Source organism: Syngnathus scovelli, chromosome 13 (assembly GCF_024217435.2).
Source record: "Syngnathus scovelli strain Florida chromosome 13, RoL_Ssco_1.2, whole genome shotgun sequence".
In the NCBI taxonomy this organism is placed as follows: Eukaryota; Metazoa; Chordata; class Actinopteri; order Syngnathiformes; family Syngnathidae; genus Syngnathus; species Syngnathus scovelli.
Window position 1 is genome coordinate 10,041,249 of NC_090859.1, and position 20,045 is coordinate 10,061,293.

The window sequence follows — 20,045 nt, forward strand, 5'->3', positions numbered from 1 at the left end:
TTAACAACTCTCTTCTAGGCCAACTGTCAACTGTCAAGCGATCCAATGGTGACCCTGGACAGTCTCGTTTTGGAATGAACCACGGGAACTCCTCTTGACTTGCCCCCCTTGCGAGTGGGAGTGGATGACAGCCCACGAGAGACCATCATGTTTGTGAGTTGGGCCAAGCGCGCCCTCTGGTGGAGTTTTATCTCATAGCAACATTTTGAAATATGCCAGCCTCAAAATAAGAAAAAGGAAACAACATACCGGAAATAAAAACAAAAGTGGCATCACAGGCAGAGACTGTACAACTCAAATGACTTGAAAATATTGTTTTAAAAGGGATCCTATAAAAAAAAAATTATACTTGACTTACTTCACACTGCTGGCTAACTATGAAAACCTAGGGTGTGCACACTTGTGCAACCATATTATCTCAGTTGATTATTTTCAATTCCCCTTGCAAAAAGACTCCACTCCTGATATGTTTTGTAAATACCTTTTCAATTTGAATTGATTCTTATATCTTACTTTTCTAGATTTGACATTATATGTTTAATTTAAAAAAATAATAATTTAATAATCCTTTCCTGTAATTGCAAAATCGCCTTTTTTTGTGTGCAAGTTCCTGGCTACTGTACATACTGTAGAAAAGTCCTACGATGAACTTGTCCGCGACCTGTATAGGCGCGTTTCACTGTTGCGCCACACGCACATAGTCATCATAATCGTGTCCAAAAAAAATATTCCCGTCCTGTTCCTTTAAAAGCAACCAGCCCACGCCTCTAAAAAGCGGCTTGTTCCGGCTTGCATCTTTTTTTATGCTCGCTCGCCACATGCCTGTGTGTCTCACACAGTCGCTGTTTTGCTCTGACGTTCAATGTTCGGCGCTCGGCGATAGGATTGCGCCTTGAGCCCCGCCGCTGGTGCGCCATGCGAGGCCGCCTGCGAGGCGCCGCGGCCGGCTCCATCAACGGAGCAGTCAGATGCCACCATCCGAGCCTCCGTACCACCTGAACCCAAATGTGCGTCAAGACTCATCTCCAGGCCTCCTTGTCATCATTCTTTCAATTTTTGCTATTTTGATGGAGGGACGTGAGCACGTTTGGACTGTGGAGGTGCGCCTGAGGTGAGTGACTCCTCCAATTTTTTTTTCTTCTCCAACTTCACTTGACCTCAACTTGTTTTGATTGCGCCGTGTTTGTTGAGTGTGAAATAAGTTGGATGCCAGCTTGTCTGCAACTGGTGCTGAAGAGAGAAAGAGGAGGTGGAGGAGGATGAGGCAGGTGGTGCGTGGATGTTGTTTGGCTCCATCTGCTCATCAAAACACTAAACAGGATTCTCAGGTTGTGATGGAGCAGGATTTCCCAACTTTTTTATCTAATCAACACCTTACCTCATTTAAGGTATGCATGAGTGGCTTTATGCATGACTGCCATCTGTAAAGCTGAATTTTGGAGTAGAGTTGAAGCCATAACAATTTTTTTCTTTGTAACCCATAGAAACACACCTGCTCAAATTCTACATTTTAATCAGAGATGGCTTTATGTGTCCCTAAACATATTTCTGATTTTTATTTTAAAAAATGACTACCTAGGTTTTTAAGATTTTTTTTGTTTTGTTTTTAAAGCTAGAGCAATATGAATTTTACCAAGCGTTGTAATTTATAGTCATGACAGTTAAGAAAAAAATTATCACATATTTTTGAGCCATTATTATTATTATTATTATTATTATTATTATTATTATTATTATTATTATTATTATTATAAACCTGATGAGAACAAGGGCTGATTTGGAGTCATCACAAAAAAAATAATCTTGAAAAGTTTCCCAAGTTTCCCAATTCCTACTGCTGAAAATCATCGGTCAGGTGACAAGCGGTGCGTGGTTTCCTCCATACATTAGTGTCTTGCTGGATCTATTGTTGTCCTTCTGGAAGCTTCTATTATATATATATTTTTTATGCAAGTTAGCTCATAAAGACTAAGATATTTTTTAAGATTACACAACACCTGTTTGCTTCCATTGCCGCAGATGCGACTTTATTAAAATCTAAGCGGCTGTTTTTCTGCGTGGTGTAGCAGCATCTGAGCTGAAACAGTTGTCCTGCCTCCCACCGAGATACTGCCCCCGCACACTCTCACGACAGCCGTCAGGAAAACACACACACACACAAACACACATGCAAAACATTACACATTATATGTTAATATTTTGCATCCTTTAACGAGAACCAGCACGTTTTCCAGTTAAACTTTGATTTCCAGTCACCGTTAACAGTCAAATAGTGGCCTGACCCTTCCTCACACATGCAGAGTTACTGACTTTTATGATAAATAGTTCTTCTTCTGGTTTTACTGGTCCGCAGTGGATCTGTTTTGTTCTGCATTATCACCTTTTGTTCATTGTTTTTTTTTGCCTGTGTGTATCACACACACACACACACACACACACACACACACACACACACACACACGCAATGACATGTCACCAAATATGTCTTATGAAGAGGGCTCTGTCAAAGTTCCGTTGTTTGTGCCGCATAGTACGAGGTACTGCGCTTATGTGGGCGGGTTCTGCTTGGATGAGATTTCAACAGACCACCCGCGTCTTATTTTACTTTTATTTGCCAGCGCTCTAACGGCCATGACAAAAAAAAAAAATCTCTACCAACACTTTCTTGTGGAATTTCAAGCGAGTGTTTTTTTTAAAAAATCGTTTTTTTCAATATATGGGCAAGTCTGACTTTCGAACTTGGCGCCTTCAGTAACATGTATGCTGGAAAGGTTGCAGTGTTCTTAACTGCAAGAAGAGGCAGAGAAGGTCCCCAACTAGTCCAGAGCAAAATGAATATACATCTGTAAGTATTGGTTAAATATATTTATCGTTAGTGACAAATACATAGCTTGAAGCAGGCACGCTTGGCCTCTTATTTGGAGAACTGTGTGAGCACCAACAGAGCTGTGTGGAGTGGTGAAATTGAATTTTTTTCGTGTAGGTTTCATTATTGCAGATTTATAGTAGAGAGTAAAAGTCATCAGGGAAAAAAAAAATGTACCTGAAACTCCCAATCACTGTACACGTGGACAATAGTGATTGTGCTCTGAGGGAAGTGTGTAAGCCGAGACGCAAAAACAGGATGTGACAGTTGTTCGGAGCAGGAACAGGTGGCTTGGAGTGTTACGTTCCCCACCAGTTGCTTTGCTCCACCACTCCCCCCCTCGCTCAACCGTCCGCCTCCTTAAATTCTCACCCCGGGGCTCCTTTTGCCACAAGAGCGTGACCTAACTCTTCCTTAGACGTTATGGAAGGGAAGGTGGGGTGCAGTTATGGCGGTTAAATTTGGGTGCCTCACTGAAGGAAACATGAGGCGGCAACGCAGCTCGAGGCTGTCCAGGCGTAGTGACGAGGCGCGGAGCCCTTGGAAGGTGCGTAAACAGAATATATGACAAATGGAAATTTTGAAATGCTGGTTGAGATTAATTATTATATTATTAATTATTATTGCAATGTTACAGCAGTGACCTCGTGCTCACAAATTAAAATGAACTATTCTGACTTTTTAGCATTTTATTTGATAAATTAGTTAAGAATATGTGAATTTTTTTTTTTTTTAATTTAGATTAGGGGGAGAATTTTGAAATGTGAGCTAATGTTTTTTTTTTGAGGTTGGCACAAGATGAAATGTTTTCGCCTTGAAGCTTTCCAAGCCAAACAGCCTCAAACATTTAAGGGTGATTGATCTTGTGTGTTGAAATCTTCATCTTTTGTCTTGAAATTTTTCACACTCAAAACAAGATTTAGCATGCATATTTTGGAAAACACGCGTCTTCTGAACTTTAGAAATTCAGACCTGATATCATTAAAGTTTTGCAGGAAGTGTAATTATAGTTATTATGTTTTAAATATATTTTTTAAAAACAGTTTGTGTTTGATAATTTGGTAGAAGGAGACATTTGCACAATTGTGGGAGGGGTCACAGCCGACTTTTTTTCTTTTTTTTTTTTTGCAAACCCCCAAAATTCTTGGATAAATGCTGATAAATATTCTTTATATGTTCCTTACACGGATGAAATTGTTAAAAAACATCCCAGGAAAATTGGAAAATACCCAAAAGTCAATTATGTGACCTGTGCAAATACTAAGACATTTTCAAAGCATAAAATCAGGCACAGATAAAAACAGAGCAGCAGCTAAAAAAATCTTCTTAAGGGATTAAGGGTGATAAACTTCCTGCAAAATTCCATGCACAAATTGTACTACAAGTTCAACAGAAGTTTGAACAATTGCTTTTTTTTTTTTTACGTAAACATAACAAAAGCTTCAAACATCAAAGAACCCATAACAGACCATTCACAGTTCTGATTGGATTAGATTCTCTTTGAAGCCTTTCATAGTCTTTATAGAGTCTTGTCTTGTCTCCCAAGTCTTTCCCAGCACCAGCCTGTCGCAGTTCATTGAGATGCATTCCCCCTGACCCGTTCGAGTCGGGATGCCGGTGCAGGCGGCCCAGTGGACGGACTTCCTGTCCTGTCCCATCTGCTACAACGAGTTCAACGGCAGCAGCCAGCAACCCGTCAGCTTGGGTTGCTCGCACACGGTTTGCCGAACGTGCCTCCACAAGCTACACCGGAAAGCCTGCCCGTTCGACCAGACGCCAATCAGCACGGATATCGACCTGCTGCCCGTCAATTGCGCTCTCCTGAAGCTGGTTGGAGCTCAGGTAAAAAAGGAAATAATTTCTGAATGGAGTGGATTGTAACGTGATAAATGTGTAGGTTCCAGACGTGCAGCCGGTCAGCTTGAGCAGTGACAAAGATGTCGGACATTACGAGGCCTGCAGGGTGTGTGTGGAAGAGCTGGCTCTCTACCTCAAACCAATTAGCGGCACTAAAGGTAAGAATCCTTCACAATTCAGATGTTTCGCGTCTGGTCACCACAAAGTTGCCACCCTTCAGGCGTGGCGCCTCCGAGTCCAAGCGCACTTAGCCGACCCATGCAGAGGAAACTGGTGACGCTGGTCAATTGCCAGCTGGTGGAGGAGGAAGGCCGAGTGCGGGCCGTACGTGCGGGCCGTTCGCTGGGCGAGCGGACGGTCACCGAGCTCATTTTGCAGCATCAGAACCCGCAGCAGCTGTCCGCTAACCTCTGGGCTGCGGTGAGAGCACGGGGATGCCAATTCCTTGGACCTGGTGAGTGCATATCATCATTTACAGAAAAATAATTTCATTATATTAAGGAAATCTATCAAACCGAACCACATATGCATGATCTGCTGTTGATCACAGCTCACGCCCGGACACTCACACACTAATATTTACAATTTACCGGTAACATTTCTTTTAACAATTATAATTATTTCTCAAAACTGTTTCTCAGAATCTGTTTTGTGTCTTACAAATGTTCAACTACTTCTAAGTAACCACCGCCCCCTTCCTTCAGCCATGCAGGAGGATGCTTTGAAGCTCGTGCTTTTGGCTTTGGAGGACGGTTCGGCACTATCCAGAAAGGTGCTGGTGTTGTTTGTTGTGCAAAAGTTGGAAGGGCGCTTCCCTCAGGCTTCCAAAACCAGCATAGGCCATGTGGTGCAACTCCTCTACAGGGCCTCTTGCTTCAAGGTACAGTGCAACGTTTTTGAACACCCTCCAAAGCGAACCTCAAAGTAAAATATTACACAACAACAGAACAAAGGTTTATTATTTCCTCATGATGAGCATCTGTGAGTTAAATATTATCTGGCTTTTTTCTGAAGTTGCCGTGAGGTTTTAGTTGCTGGATTTTCCGTTAATCAAAAGGAACTGCAAAAAAAGTGGAGTGGGGGGGTATAAAATGGAAATTAATAAGGCAAAGCCACAGGGTACATTCATGCCTGTTTGATAACGCGCCCTCTGTAACCTCCAAACATCATAAAGCGAGCACCCCCTGTAGATGGAAAAATCAAACGCGGGTAACTAACACACAGACTCCCCGTGGACACTCGTGTGTATTTTTGTGCCTGTTACCCGATGATGTTCATAGCTGGCAGGGCACAAATGCCAACTATTTCCCAGTGATGTAACGACATTCTATATTTGGGCAGGAAAGATGCAGGGAGCCAAAAGTAGGTCAAAATAAGGTAGCAGAGCCAAGACATGACACGATGACTTTTTTTTGATGATTGGTGTGATGTAGTCTAATGATGATTACTCATAGGGCAGATTCTGAGAAAGGGAGACTCCCTTTTCTTGATCTGAATTTGAGTTGACAATGTCTGAAGATTCATCACACCGCCTAAGAATACAGTGAAGTTGCAGTACAAATAAATAATAAATTAAAAAAATTATATATAATATATAAATATATGTATTATGAAATAATGGCTTAGCTTGAGAGAGAAAAAGGTAACCTTAAATTGTTGACGAGTGAGCCGTCGACAGCTAGCTAGTTAGCGGATTAGTGCAGTGAAATCATTTAAATCTCCTGCTAAATATATATTTTTAAAACATATGCGCAATATTTGAAGTAACATTTGAGAATTATTAACTGGTGTACAAGTGTAAAAGAAGTTAACCACGTTAAAACAATCAATTGATGTAGCAGCGAGGCAATTAACAGCTAGCTAGCTAACGGCTAAGCAGATTGAAATATATTGTTAAAACTTAATGAACGCTCATACATGTGTAAAAATACGTCAACCTTTATAATATTCATATATTAAAACACTCTTTGGCAATTTAAAATGTAAATTTAAAGGATTTACGCATATAGCAAAGAGCCAATTAGTGGCTAACGAGTTGAACCAGTTAACCCTTCTGTTATACTATAAGATATCAAATTGGCACGGTGAATTTAATGGCAAACTATATTATTTTATTATCCTGATTCATCATCCAGGTGACCAAGCGGGATGAAGACTCCTCGCTGATGCAGCTGAAAGAGGAATTCCGCACCTACGAAGCTCTCAGGAGAGAACACGATTCTCAAATCGTGCACATTGCCATGGAAGCTGGCCTCCGCATCTCGCCCGAGCAGTGGTCTTCTCTGTTGTACGGGGATCTGGTCCACAAGTCGCACATGCAGTCCATCATTGACAAGGTCTCATACTCTAGTACATTTATTTATTCCTCCTAGTACCAAACAGGCTTACTGCGGCAAAGCACTACATGAAACTCCTTAACTCATTTCAACATAGTTCCATGGCACAACGCAGCCACAAGATGGGGCCAAAGTAAAAACTAAATAAAAAAAAAAAACAGCAAATCATTGTATGTGTAATTTTGCAGTTGCAGTCTCCAGAGTCGTTTGCAAAGAGTGTCCAGGAGCTGACCATCGTCCTGCAGAGGACAGGAGACCCGGCCAATCTCACCAACCTCAGAGCTCACTTGGAGTTGCTGGCCAACATAGACCATAATACAGGTTCAGTAAATTCACTTACTTACTTTGTACAAGATGGATTTGTGTGAAGGGCTCTAATGATGATTCCTCATAGGACAGATTTTGAGAAAGGGAAAGCTCCCTTTTGCTGATCTGAGTTTGAGTTGAGATATCTGATGATGCCTCACGCGGCCACACACAAAAAAACGACTCACAAAAGAATCTCTGTTGATAACATCCATGACTCATCTTTGTGGCGAGTGACAAATGATCTGCCATGCTGTGTGATGGTCGTAATATCGCGAGAAAAAAAATAGGATTGTTTTCTTTTGTCTGCTTAGATGATGTAGCACCATCGTGGGAGGAGCTGGAAAATGTCATGTTGGCTATAAAGTTGGTGGTTCACGGCCTGGTAGAATTCATCCAGAATTTCAGCAAGAAGAGCCACGAGACCCCACAGGTAGTTGACGATCTTGGAATGATAATCAGTTTACTCAGCGTACACTTTTTGGTGGTATCTGCAGCATCAGGTGAACAGCAAGTATAAGACTAGCATGTGCAGAGATCTTCGTCATCAGGGAGGTTGTCCAAGAGGAACTAACTGCACCTTTGCTCACACGCAGGATGAACTGGAGAAGTGAGTGAGACTTTTTAATTTAATTTAATTTAATTTAATTTAATTTAATTTAATTTAATTTAATTTAATTTAATTTAATTTAATTTAATTTAATTTAATTTATTAAAAAAGGTTAGTAAATTACTGGTTAATACTGGGCCGCACAAATAGAAAAATAAAAATTATAAAAAAAGATATTAATTGCATTGAGAGACCTGCAGATCAATTCCATGATTTTCAGTAATGTTTTTTTTTTTTTTTTAATCACAGATTTCGTTTAAGGAACAAAAAGAGCGGAAGTGTAAGTCGGGCATTCCCTCCGTCGGGGGGTAAAACCTTCATGCTGGAGGGCACCGTCCACACTGATGGGGCTGCAGGAGTTGGAGAGGAGGACGTCCTGACAGATGGAGATGCTCACTCACAACTCATCTCCAAAGGAGCTGACAACATGGAAGGCATTAAGACAGCCGTGCCCAGCGAATCCATTGGGGCGAGTGGCTCAAACGGGCTGAGTGGCACCAGTATGACTTTACTGGGCTCAGCTGAACAGTAAGCATATTTTACACTAAAATAAAATACATTTAATGTAATAAAATGAAAATAAATAATAATATAATTTTGTTTTTATTGCTTCTCCAGAAAGTCCATGTCTCCGCCTATAACTCCCGTCAGCCACTCTTCAGCGTCATCCCCTTTGACCACCTTAGGACGGGTGGTCGATGGTAGCGGGGGGCCAGCGCCCAAACATGGTGGTCCCCTCATGCTGCGAGCACCTCACCCTTCTCAGGCCTCGGAGCTGTTCTACCAGGAGCAGCAATCTCCGTACGAGACAGCCCGCTACCAGCCGAACGGTGAGTAGGTATTTATTCAAATGATCATCCATTTATTAGAAGCAGGCTCTTTATTTATTTCAAAATAGTTAATGGCAATAGTGAGGTTGGCTTGTTCACCGAATTATTATCAGCCATATTTTTTTGCTCATCAGGTTCCTACTACCCATCTCCTCTCCACCCTCCACACAAACCCTGCATGGCTCGCTTCCTCAGATCGTCCAACGTCCCAGAATCCTCTCTGCCTCCGCCGTCCTCCTTTCACGGCGAGCCTCAAATACCCCATCAAGCACCGTCCTCTCCTTCCGCCGGCTATCCGCCGAGGGAGCGCATGAGACCCGCCGTCTTCCACCACCACCACCACCCTGGCCAGCCTCAGTATGGACCTCTCACTTCCGCCCATGGAGTTTATACACCTCTCTATGACAGCAGACGAGTGTGGAGGCCTCAGGTTGAGCCTTCATATTAAACACACAAGTGAAATTCTCAAACGTCTTTCTCGTTAATAACACATTTCCATTGCAGTTGTACCATCGAGAGGACGCCAGGAGTAACTCGTTGCCTCCAGAGGTGCTGCATTCTTCTGTCTACCAGCCTCCACTCAGGGAGAGATTCAACTCCCTAGACAGCAACTTCTGCTCTGGATCCGAGCACCGTGCAGCGTTGCACAGGGTATGAGTTGCATATCATTTTTAAACTGCAAAAGAAAAAAAAATATTTCCTTGAGTTCGCCCACATATGTCACCTCTACCTTCACCGCCAGTCGTGGCGCCCTGAACCTCCTCTGTAGTGTATCCTCCTACTTGTACCTTCCTAAATATCTCTCTGCCTCTCCCACTCAGTTTTCTCGTCTTATTGCTCCAGCTGAAATATATAATGTCAATGTTCAGGAGTACGGCCGTGTTCCTCTGGTCTACGACGACCCGTTCCGACGTAAGCAAGAGCAGTGGGCGCACCATCACCACCACCATTACCATCATCATCACAGCACCAGCAGGCCCTCGCAGCCCTCAGCCATCTTCAACATTGATTTGGGACCTGAGGTATGCGGCGAATAAGAGCCACAGCATGAATTTCAATTACAAGTCATTAACTCAAGTAGAGGCACTGGTTGAGTTTAAGATCTTTACGCTTAATTGAATTCCCCGCTCTAAGAGCTTCCGTCAGGCCCGGCGTCTAATACGATGCGAGTGGGAGATAGTTGCTAAGCAACGGTGGACGATGAAATCATGGCTCCATTGCGTGGGTGCTTGTGAGAGAGGAAAATGCATCTCTTGAGACTTTTAACAAGCAGTCCAATTGTGCTGACTAAAGTTTTGCAAAATTTTGTTGATAGTATTGAAAATGGATTGCTGATAATCACAACAATAATTTGTTGCAGCACGTGGAGAGCAGTGGAGGTCGGTGCATGGGTTGCCGTTTCAGAGGCGAGGAGAGCTTGGCGCACTATTCGCCGTGGTCCTGCGGCTCCACCGTCGGACCCTGTCTCAGCCCCTTTGAGCCCGAGGCGATCACACCAGCTGCATCCCACTCAGCCTTGGAGCAGTCGGTGAGTTTAGGGGGAAAAAGAAATGACGAAATTTGAATCCAAAATTATTTAATGTTTCTCACTTAGGAGTCGGACGGCTGCGGCGGTGGAGTTGTTAGCAGCGGTGGCGTCGCAAAGCGCTGGCTGCACTCGTTAGATCACTACAGGAGAGTGAATGAAGAGGACCCCATTATTCCCTTCAGCGAGGGTCCCATCATATCCAAGTGGGGGGCCATATCCAGGGCGGCCCGCTCGGGCTATCACACCACCGATCCCGTCCAAGCCAGCGCTTGCCAGGGTGGTGCCAGCACCATGCCCGTCAACTTTAAAGGTAAGCGTAGATTGGTAGTGAAGCTTTAAATGAGTTAAGTTTGCATAAATAATTTTATAAAATTAAAATATTTGTTAATCACATTTTTTATGATTTTTTTGCTGTGATTTTTTTAAGGACATTGACCCCCGCCCCCCTAAAAAAACTTTTTGGAATATATCTTGGGTGTTGTTTTTGTAGTAACAGCAAATTGAGATTGCCTCCCTCTGCTGGTTTTATCTGGTAGTGCACCCCTTGCTTCCAAATAATAAGTTATCAAGAGCAAATTTTCATCAGTGTTGCCATTTTATCTCAAAAATCTTAACAATGTATTGTTCATCCACACCTGCACCTAAATGTCGTCCTTGACTTTTCATATTTTCCAGATTACAACTGCCACTTGGATCACAGTGAATACAGGTGGAGCTCAAGAGGATCGGATTCTTCCAGCCACTCCAGTTTCCTCGAAAGGTACCACCGACAGTTTACACGTCTGATGAGTTGATTTCTCACTTGTGCCTTTTTTGTGTGCTTTCAGTGAGCAGCTTTGTCGACATTCGTCCAGCGAGAAAATTGCATGCGAACCGCAAAGCCACCAGACCGCCTTCAGCCAGGATCGAGAGCATAAGGAGAGTGAGCGAGATATTGAGCTTGAGCTCTGCGCTCTGGACATGGAGGACACGGAACCGCAGGACATCAAGTCTCAGGTAGAGCCTAAAAAAAAAAATTCACATTTGGACATTTCATCGAACCTCTCTTGTCCTTTTCTGCCATTCAGGATTCTTTGGAGCTGGCATATTCCGAGGATGCTTCTCACCTCCTCCCACCGAATTGCTCCTCTCCGCTTGAGGAACAACATGCTGAGGATCTTCCACCGGACAGGATGGACACTTACCTGCTTAAAAAGATGGCCTTCAGGTGACTTGATGGAATTTTCAGCGGGGTCACATCCAGTGTGCAGAAGTCCTCTGAATTGAATTTTCTTCATCTTATATTTGCTCCCAGGAAGTCACTATCTCCTGTAGGCCTGGTGTCCGGAGGATTGGCCGTCGGGAAGCTGGTGCTGCGGACGGGAACGCCCCGACCCGGCGGTGGCGACTCCTGTCCCGAAACGCCCGGGGCGGAGATGCTGCTCAGCGGAAGCTAAGGGACATTTCAAATCACAATTATAATATGATGCAGTTTACACATGATGAATTCTGTTGTCGTTTAAGGCAAGCAGGACTAATATCATTTTTTTTTTGTGCTATGAATTTCAAATAATTGTGCATACGTACTTTTTGTATTGCTCGTGCCTTGGAAAAATATTGTATCCCCGAAATTTTCACGTCTCTTTTTCTATACACTGAGGCATTATTACACTCCTTTCATGTATACTAGATTACATAATTTATTTGTCCCACAATGGGGAAATTTGCATAATTTCAACAGCAATTGTTGACACAGGAAAGGACAAAAGAAAATACAAAATGGGAGGAAAAAAATTTACAAAGTTTGCAATAAAAGTAAGATGTAAAACTAATTAAACTACTCAGCCTTTTGCAGATTCCTGAGCGACACATTTTGCACTGAGGAGCCATCATGGAAAATGCTGACTGGTGGAAAATTCACAATCTGTGAAACTGTAAATGGCATAAACAAAGCAGGATGACGGTATTCAAGAAAAAGTTTGAAACTGAGAATAGTCATACATAAGGTCACGTAGAGGTCAAGAGAAAAATTCTGCACACGCAAAAACAAGCAAAAATACACTGACTCAACAACATTGATCGATTTATTATCGTTAGACAGGCACTTTTTGAAAAATCCATTATGTCATGCATTTTTCTGCTTCTCAATTGGAATGCAGCAAAAGTCACGGAAAAGTTACATTGTGCTCATCTGCAAAAATGTGATGCAACGCTTTTTGTGGTTAGCTTTGGAATTTTATCCCCAGAAGCAGCAAGCTCCAAAACAAGTTACTAATAACTTTTGTATGTCATATGATGGTGCTGTGATCTCAGAGCCACCACTGAATAGCCGACAGCGCAAGTCATGAGATCCCGCTGACGTTTTATGTGGTTAATCATTGCTGTAGGTGACACTAGTCGAAAACTAAATTCAACATTTTTCTTTCCTTGCGTCTTGGTTTTGTTTGCAAATTTCACTAACTTCTGTGAAGTTGTTTGTCCGAGTATTTGGTTCCAACGTCTTAAATATGTGCCGATCATGTGTACATGTGCATATATCCCAGTCATATTTTGTTATGAAATATGAGAAGAGCTTGGGAAATGAATATTTTGTACGTTTTTGCTTTGTCAGCCACTCTTTCGTACATCTGTTTACAACACTTCATCTAAAAGTGCCCATCACAAATAGTTAATCTTGCATTAGGAAATAATTTAATTTAAAATATTCTGCAAATATTGTGTTTTCTCATATAGTGGACTAGGGCAGTGATGATTTTCTCACATTTAAATCGCCTGACCAAACATTCTGTGAGGCTTGTTGTCTATCTGAGTACATGAGAGGAAATACTATATTCCCATAACCCATGCTAAATATTTTTTTGGGCCATTATTTGACTTTTTTTGTATCAGTACTAACCTTACATGACTATACCAATTGTAAATACTGATTTTTCATCATTTCCTTTAAATTGCAGTGTGTGCACTTTGCTTCAACAGCCAACATTCTCTTTTTTGTCATGCATGCAGCGTACAGTATTGTGCCTCTTGTGATGGCAGAGTATCAATGTAGTTGTGATACAACACGCATGCACACGCACGACCGATCGGAAGAGTTCTGCACATGCCCACTGTGTGGCCACATCAGGTGCAGATGTTTTGAGCTGCATGCTACTCAATTTTTATTATTATTATTGCTTGTTGTGATTCTATTCTTTGTTTTGTTAACTCTCAATATTATATGGAGGAAGCAAGTTTGTTTAATGTGAAACATAAACAGATGAAATGTTTTTCTATGACACATGTCTGTATTAGACGCTTTATTCGCAAATCTGTTGTTTGATTGAAGATTTTGAAGAGATGGTACACATCCGTCATTGTATAGTCCACCGCCATCGTTGGATGGATTTATAGGCTTATCTGTATGACCCGATCAGATTTGGTTGAATGTCAGTCAGTGGGACAGTTGTGTAATGTTTCAGAAGGAAGAAAATGAAAATCCTTTAGAGACAGCAAAATGTAACATGTCCCCGACCCCCTCAATGAAATAATACAGTTATGTATTCCATTTATTTCCTTGGAAATGTCAAAGGTTTCCCTTTAAGCATATGCTAATGCTTGGCTACGCTAAAGTTTGTGTTGATGAAAACTTTTAACTGAGTAATTTTTATGGACTTTTGTGTGTGCGTGAGTAATTTATTTTGTCTCTTCTTGCATATCACAGTGATGTAAAGCAACAAAATGCTTCTGTGTTACACTGTGAGATGAGACTGGCTGCATGCAACAATAAAGAAAGAGAAAATTTCATGTTTGTTGTTTTATCCTAATCTAAAATCACAATGAACCCTCATGTTGTGTGCGTGAGGCGCATGCGCGTTGGAGAGCACGCATCACCATGCCGAAGCGCACAGGGTGCCGTAACACGCGCATGCGCAGTGGCTGTGACAGCGGGTTGCTCGGAGCTTGTGTTTACAGCTCGTTCGGATGCTGTGTTGGCTTGTGACGAAAATGGCGTATTTAATGTTTCGCCAAACGTCATTTGACAACATATAACCGCGGTGATTTAAAGGTAAGAGAACTTTAACGTTATGAATGTTGACTGCTTTTCCCCTTTGCGGAAACAAAACATTGTGTCTGTGGAGTGTAGCAGGCTAGCTTGACAGTAGTGGTGGCCTGCATGAAGGCTTTTCCTCCTCCCTAAATGCATGCGCGACAATATCCAACACTCAAAATAAACTATGTCGGAGTAGCTTTTTTTTTTCTTTTTTCCTGCAGTCAACGAGGTTGGCCGCTGTTGAAACGGACAAGCGCTCGTGGAGCTGTGACGCTAACTAACCCCAGTTACAGTTCAGGTTGACGCTAACTACAAGTTCAGAGTTGGATCAATTCATCAAAATGAATCATAACATAGCGTGAATGTGAACTGGGTGTGAATTAAGAATATATTTCTGCCAGTGTTTGTGTGCATCACTACGGGTAGCAGCTTTGCCTGTGTCCGGATTAAATGGGGGGGACAGAAAGCCAATTAATGTGTAGGCTAGCAGTATAAAGTGTGCTAACAAGGCGTGACGTCTATTAAATCCAATGCTGGAATCCACATGGCCTTACTGTTTTGTTTTGACATCACTGATGGATGACAATGGGCTGGGTGTGCTTTTCTCCTTGTGCATTTTTCTTTTTTTTTGCCTTTCCTGAGTGAGGCAGTGAGGAGGAGATGTTGATTTGGGGTGTCCCAATGTGTTATTTAGTAAACAAAAGCAATATATTATGTAAATTTGACTCCACGGCTTCCCTGATTGCCATCACAAAGGATATAATTAGGTGTTTTTATTATTTTTTTTGTCTAATGTTAAGCTATTGGATGCACGACTGCCTCACAATTCTAAGATTCAGGATTCAGGTCTGATTAAACGTAGCAATGGAATGTTTTTTTTCAGGGCCGATATTGATTTTTTTGTTATCTGAGTACTATTTGAGGCAATATTTGGTTGCAGTGAAATAATAGAATAATACATCAGGAACACTTTTTTAAAAATATGCCTATTAATATCTTTTCGGATTTTAAGTTTTTTTTCATCTGTATCTTAGGCAATAGACACTGTTGACACAGCAGCATGTCTTAAAATGTTCACTGAGAAATTAAATAGTTTCCTGGAGTTGCTACAGTAAATACTTTTTCAAAATTTCTATTAGTGTTTCAATTAGCTTTGTAAGTTAAAACCCAAAAAAAGTGCAAGGAGTTCCCAGGCTCAGTGAACACCTCTTAGCAAGATAACTGTGTTATTACTGTTTAGCTTTTTGTTTACTTACAAACTTTTAAACTTCTCGCCGACGTCATGCAAACTAGATGGAAACACGCTTGTATTTGGGCGTGTACTTCCTTCATTTGTGCAATAGACGGTTTCTTTCTGCATGCTGCTCCAACTTTCTCGCTTATTTATTTTTATTTTTTTTTAAAGGTGGCTGTTACCTCATGAGTCCCATTTTCAGCAAGCAGGAAAGGTTTTTTTTCCACATGTGACATCCGTCTTTGTCTTGTGTCCAGACAATCAAGATAACAAAAGACTCAACCATTGTGAGCTTGGTGTTAGTGCTTCACTATCATGAAAGGACTGCCCAAGCTTGGCAAGAGTGGCAGAGGCTTGATGCTAATGCTAATGCTAGTGTGACAAGGCCTTCTTTGTAGCTGGAATAAGAGCTGCCAGCTAATGTCTTAGTGGTGTTCTTCGTGTCTTTACAATTCAGCTGATCCTTTCCAGACACAGTGGCCTGTTTGAAAAAAAAGAAAAACAGTTGGGGGAAAAAAAAAGTTGTTAACCTGCAAGAAAAAAGGTTTCATTCCAGATCCAGACACTGCTCATTGATTTCATCACCTCATGAATATCCTCGGCTGCTGCTGCTTCTTCTTTTTTAAAGATCCCACTTTTTTTTTTCTTCATTTTCCAGGTGATTTTGCACATCATCTCCCACCGCTTCTTCCTCCTGCTCCTCTTCCCGTCTTCCATTCATGAGCAGAGTGGCTGAGCGTAAGAGCGTCTGCCATGGATGACAAGGGCTTGGTGGGGAAGATTAGCGTTTCGTCCGACTCGGTGTCCACTCTTAACAGTGAGGACTTTGTCCTCGTGTCCCGGCTGGGGGACGAGACGCCCTCTTCCACTAATAATGGTAGTGATGACGAAAAGACAGGATTGAAGGTAAGGATGGTGACTCTCAGGTATGGATGCGCCAGGGAAAGAGGGACTTTTATTTTTGTTTCATTTAAAGGGGACATATTATGAAAAAAATACTTTTTAATTATTTTCATACAAGATGTACAATTGGATTCATTTCAACATGACAAGAAATGTGCGTAAAGTTTGTTGAAATTTATTATCTATGAGAAAGAAAGTGTGTGCATTGTGGAATAACTTATTGTTACTAAAATGTTTTGGATATGTTAATATGTTGAGTATTATTATTTATTTTGAGGTAACGGGTTAAAAAAAACATCAAGACCTCCTTGGCAGTAGATGGCGCTATAGTGCATCAGTTTATGTCTAAAAGAAGGGTCAAAAATGCAAATATGTCTCCTTTAAGTTATACATCGAGCATCCTCATGCTCACTATGTTTTTTTTTTCAATCTTGATAATTTTTTCAAATCACAAGTCAAAAGTTGCAAATGTTTTCTTACTATTTTTTCCACATTGGCCTTTTACACACTAACCATCAAGCTAACCATTTGGTGTTTCCACTTTTCTTTCCTTTATTCACATTACCTGTCTTGATTAAGAAACCACCTAAATTTTTTATATATTGGGCCTCATTCATTAACATGTTGGTACTTTTTTTTTTCTTATTGTTGTAATTTAGTTCCCAACATCCAAAATGGTTTGTAGCAGTGTTGGGGTATGTTTAGCGATGAGTCGATTCAGTTTTGAATGCTTTCCATTTGGTGAACTTACATCACGAAGGGATGAAGGTAAACTGAAGTGATACCATTTCATTTTGGCATGTTTGGCATTTCAGTAGCTGCTCTCTTGTTTCCATTTAAGGCCTCGGGACGAAAGACGGAGGAGAGCGAATGTGTGGAGAGGATGTAGTCAAGATGACCCTTTTCATCCTGTGCATGAGTTAGCTAGCGTGGTCAGCTCTGAGTGGACTTCAGTCACTTGAGTGTTTGAGTGCAGCCGCAGTTGCTTTGAACTCATTCCCCTTTTTTTTTTTGTGACAAGGGTGTGTCATGTCACAAAGAGAGTGAGGGACTTTGTGAGGGAGAAACTGCACAAGGCAGGCAGGCAGGCACCATCTTGCCTGTGTCTCGGAGGGGTTCAGGTTACCCCCTCATCTCCTGTTCTCACTCACTGAGGGCATTTTGACGCATTTTGACCGACTGTTAGTGAATTTACCAAATCACATTTCCATTCGGTCACCATTTCCTGCCTGTGACCGTTTCTCAACCTCTGCTCGTGTTTATGGTAAATTACCAGAAGAGGGCGCCACCGGAGCATGACAGAGAAAACAACGAGAGCATATACTAAAGCTGCTTTAGTAATAATCAGTAATCTTTTTGACACCATCCGAGAGGTAATAATAATAATCTATCAATGTATTTATTTATTTACGTGGTGGAGTGTTGTGGAATCGAACTGTATCGACTTGACTGCCCAAATTTCGGTTAGCTTGTTCAGCGGGTTTAAGATGGTGGCTTGACGTCCTTTGACGACAGCTAGGCAGCACTCACCTCATTCACTTGCTCATCCCGACATCCCAATTTGGTTTCGCCGGCACAATCTCTTGACTGCCCATCACGTCAGAGAGGAGTCAGTGTGTCTAAACTTGTTGTCTGTCATGCAGGTGATTTCAGAGGAAGGGGTCAGCTTTAAGGTCAGTCTCTTTGCGCACTCTTTGCTTTCCCTCCTCCTCTTCTTCGTTCTCTTTGTGTCACTTTGATGCTTGTCCCTCGCTCTTGCTGTCACTCGCTCGCTCTCTCTTTCTCTCTCTCTCTCTTTCTCTTGCTGTAATGTGATCCCATGGTGAGTGTTTGTGATTTGTGCTCTCTTGTTTATTTGCTGGCTGCTGAGTGAGCCCCTCCATAGTTGCTCACTGCATCGCTTTAGCTATCATGGTGACGACGGCATTAAACGTGTAGTGTGCATATGTAGTGACGCATGGCCATTAGCGTAAAGAATTACGACTATCCACAAAGGCCTCAGCAAGATTATTGCTCAGCATGGAAATGTCTTCAGGGATTTTTTTTTTGTAAAATGCCCATCCCAATTTCTTTAAAATCCACAACAGGAAATGGAGAAATAAATAACTTTCCTATTAGGAATCATTTTGTCAGGGCAACAGCGCCCTCTTCAGTTGGATTTGTTTTTTTGTTTTTTTTTACAGTTCTTTTCTAACTTAACACACTTACTTACCTAACTGACTTACTGACAGTTAATAGCGATCACTTGACGGACACGATGTTTTCCAAGAATTTGGTGAGAAGCGGAACAACGGCTGGGTTCCATAGCGAGGACATATTGAATGCGCTTATGTTGAGCACTTATCAGTACCATGGTGCGGTCAATCACGGGTTGGAAAAATTGCTTCACAAATGTCATCAGTGTGTTTGTATGTTTAACAACATCTGTGCATTCAACAATGTGTGTGTGTTTGTCAGATTGTGGGAAATGGCAGCGAGCAGCAACTCCAGAGGGAGCTAGAGGATGTCCTCATGGAGCCGTCGTCGGCTGAGGCCAGGCTGGGGTCCCTGGCGGGCGCCGGCGACCAAAGCCTCCTGCCCAACACAGCATCACCCGTAGCACCAGGCACCGACCCCCTTAGTGCTCCCGCACCCAAGGTGGAGATGGTACTTCCTGTTCAGACAGCGCAGGAGAGCGAGCTGAATGAGAGGTCCTATCGAGGTGCGTAGTCATGTCAAGTTTTGAGCTGGAAGGAACTCAATTGACTTAAATTATGTAGGTTTACAGTTTTTATTACCTTGTAGTATTGACGTACATTTCTGCAAGGTGATAAAAAATGAATGAACGAATCAATCAATCAATCAATCAATCAATCAATCAATCAATCAATGTTCTTCAAAAAAATTTTTGCAGATAGTTGTGTTTACCACTTTGAAATGAGTGGAACCCATAAAGTACTCCTACTATCCGGGGCTAAATGTAGTCATGATGATTGAGATTTGAAACGGCAATGCGGTCTGAAAATGTCATCCTGTTTATCTCCAAACCAAAAACATTTTAATCCCCGTTCGAAATGAAGGCCTTAATCAATCCTAGAAACGAATCGTAGGTCACACCAATTAAGAAGTTAGTGTTGTCAGTCGTGACACAGTTTTGATTGTTTTCGATTATAGACTGATAAGCTCATTCATTTACAAGGCAAATTCACTGTATCCATATCACCGTATTTTTTTTCCCCACGCACAGGAAAGTTACTTTATGTCCCTGGAGATAAAAATAAAAAGTAGGAATGGAAAAAAAACGTATGCTTTCCCCTTTCACAGGAGATGAGTCATCATCGGACGGCAGTCCCGGTAGTCCCATCCCAGATGAGGACAGCGTAGTCTTCAGCCAGCTGACGTATCTCGGCTGCGCTTCGGTCAACGCCCCCCGCAGTGAAGTGGAGGCCCTCCGTATGATGGGCATCCTCAGGGACCAATGCCAGCTCCCCTTGGACGTCACCTTGTCTGTGCCGGGCGTGTCCGAAGGCACTGTCAGGTAAGCGCATCAAATTAATTCGAGCCGATTAGTCTACATACTCAACGTT

The 20,045-nt window shown here is 42.1% G+C and overlaps 2 protein-coding genes and 1 long non-coding RNA gene across 6 annotated transcripts in view; 2 read left to right on the plus strand and 1 right to left on the minus strand.

Annotated features, from left to right (window-relative positions):
* Positions 1-18: 18 nt before the first annotated feature.
* Positions 19-14,093, plus strand: rc3h2 (ring finger and CCCH-type domains 2). 2 transcript variants are annotated; one of them, XM_049738989.2, is made up of 21 exons: positions 19-153; positions 884-1,111; positions 4,413-4,708; positions 4,764-4,881; positions 4,944-5,177; positions 5,428-5,603; positions 6,859-7,059; positions 7,248-7,380; positions 7,680-7,801; positions 7,863-7,975; positions 8,225-8,503; positions 8,594-8,805; positions 8,940-9,235; positions 9,310-9,456; positions 9,675-9,827; positions 10,166-10,333; positions 10,400-10,643; positions 11,009-11,093; positions 11,161-11,329; positions 11,401-11,540; positions 11,628-14,093. In XM_049738989.2, the coding sequence occupies exons 3-21, from the start codon at positions 4,478-4,480 to the stop codon at positions 11,767-11,769; spliced, it is 3,363 nt and encodes a 1,120-aa protein (XP_049594946.1). In that variant the 5' UTR covers positions 19-153; positions 884-1,111; positions 4,413-4,477; the 3' UTR covers positions 11,770-14,093. The 2 variants fall into 2 exon arrangements, with proteins under 2 accessions (XP_049594946.1, XP_049594947.1); XM_049738990.2 differs by having other exon boundaries at positions 7,680-7,798.
* Positions 10,910-18,351, minus strand: LOC125980161 (uncharacterized). The gene is made up of 3 exons (XR_007485533.2): positions 18,010-18,351; positions 11,518-11,765; positions 10,910-11,336 (listed from the first exon to the last, which is right to left on the minus strand). It is a non-coding gene; the product is annotated as an uncharacterized lncRNA (long non-coding RNA).
* LOC125980031 (rab GTPase-activating protein 1) overlaps positions 14,201-20,045 on the plus strand; it is a 33,621-nt gene continuing 27,776 nt past the window's right edge. Inside the window, exons 1-5 of one of the 3 annotated variants that reach the window (XM_049738991.1) lie at positions 14,201-14,357; positions 16,235-16,482; positions 18,123-18,152; positions 18,937-19,180; positions 19,783-19,996. In XM_049738991.1, the coding sequence (XP_049594948.1) occupies positions 16,330-16,482; positions 18,123-18,152; positions 18,937-19,180; positions 19,783-19,996 (641 nt within the window). In that variant the 5' untranslated portion in view covers positions 14,201-14,357; positions 16,235-16,329. Of the gene's footprint in view, positions 14,358-16,234; positions 16,483-16,525; positions 17,853-18,122; positions 18,153-18,936; positions 19,181-19,782; positions 19,997-20,045 lie in introns of those variants that run through there. The other 2 variants (XM_049738992.1, XM_049738993.2) reach the window with 2 other exon arrangements.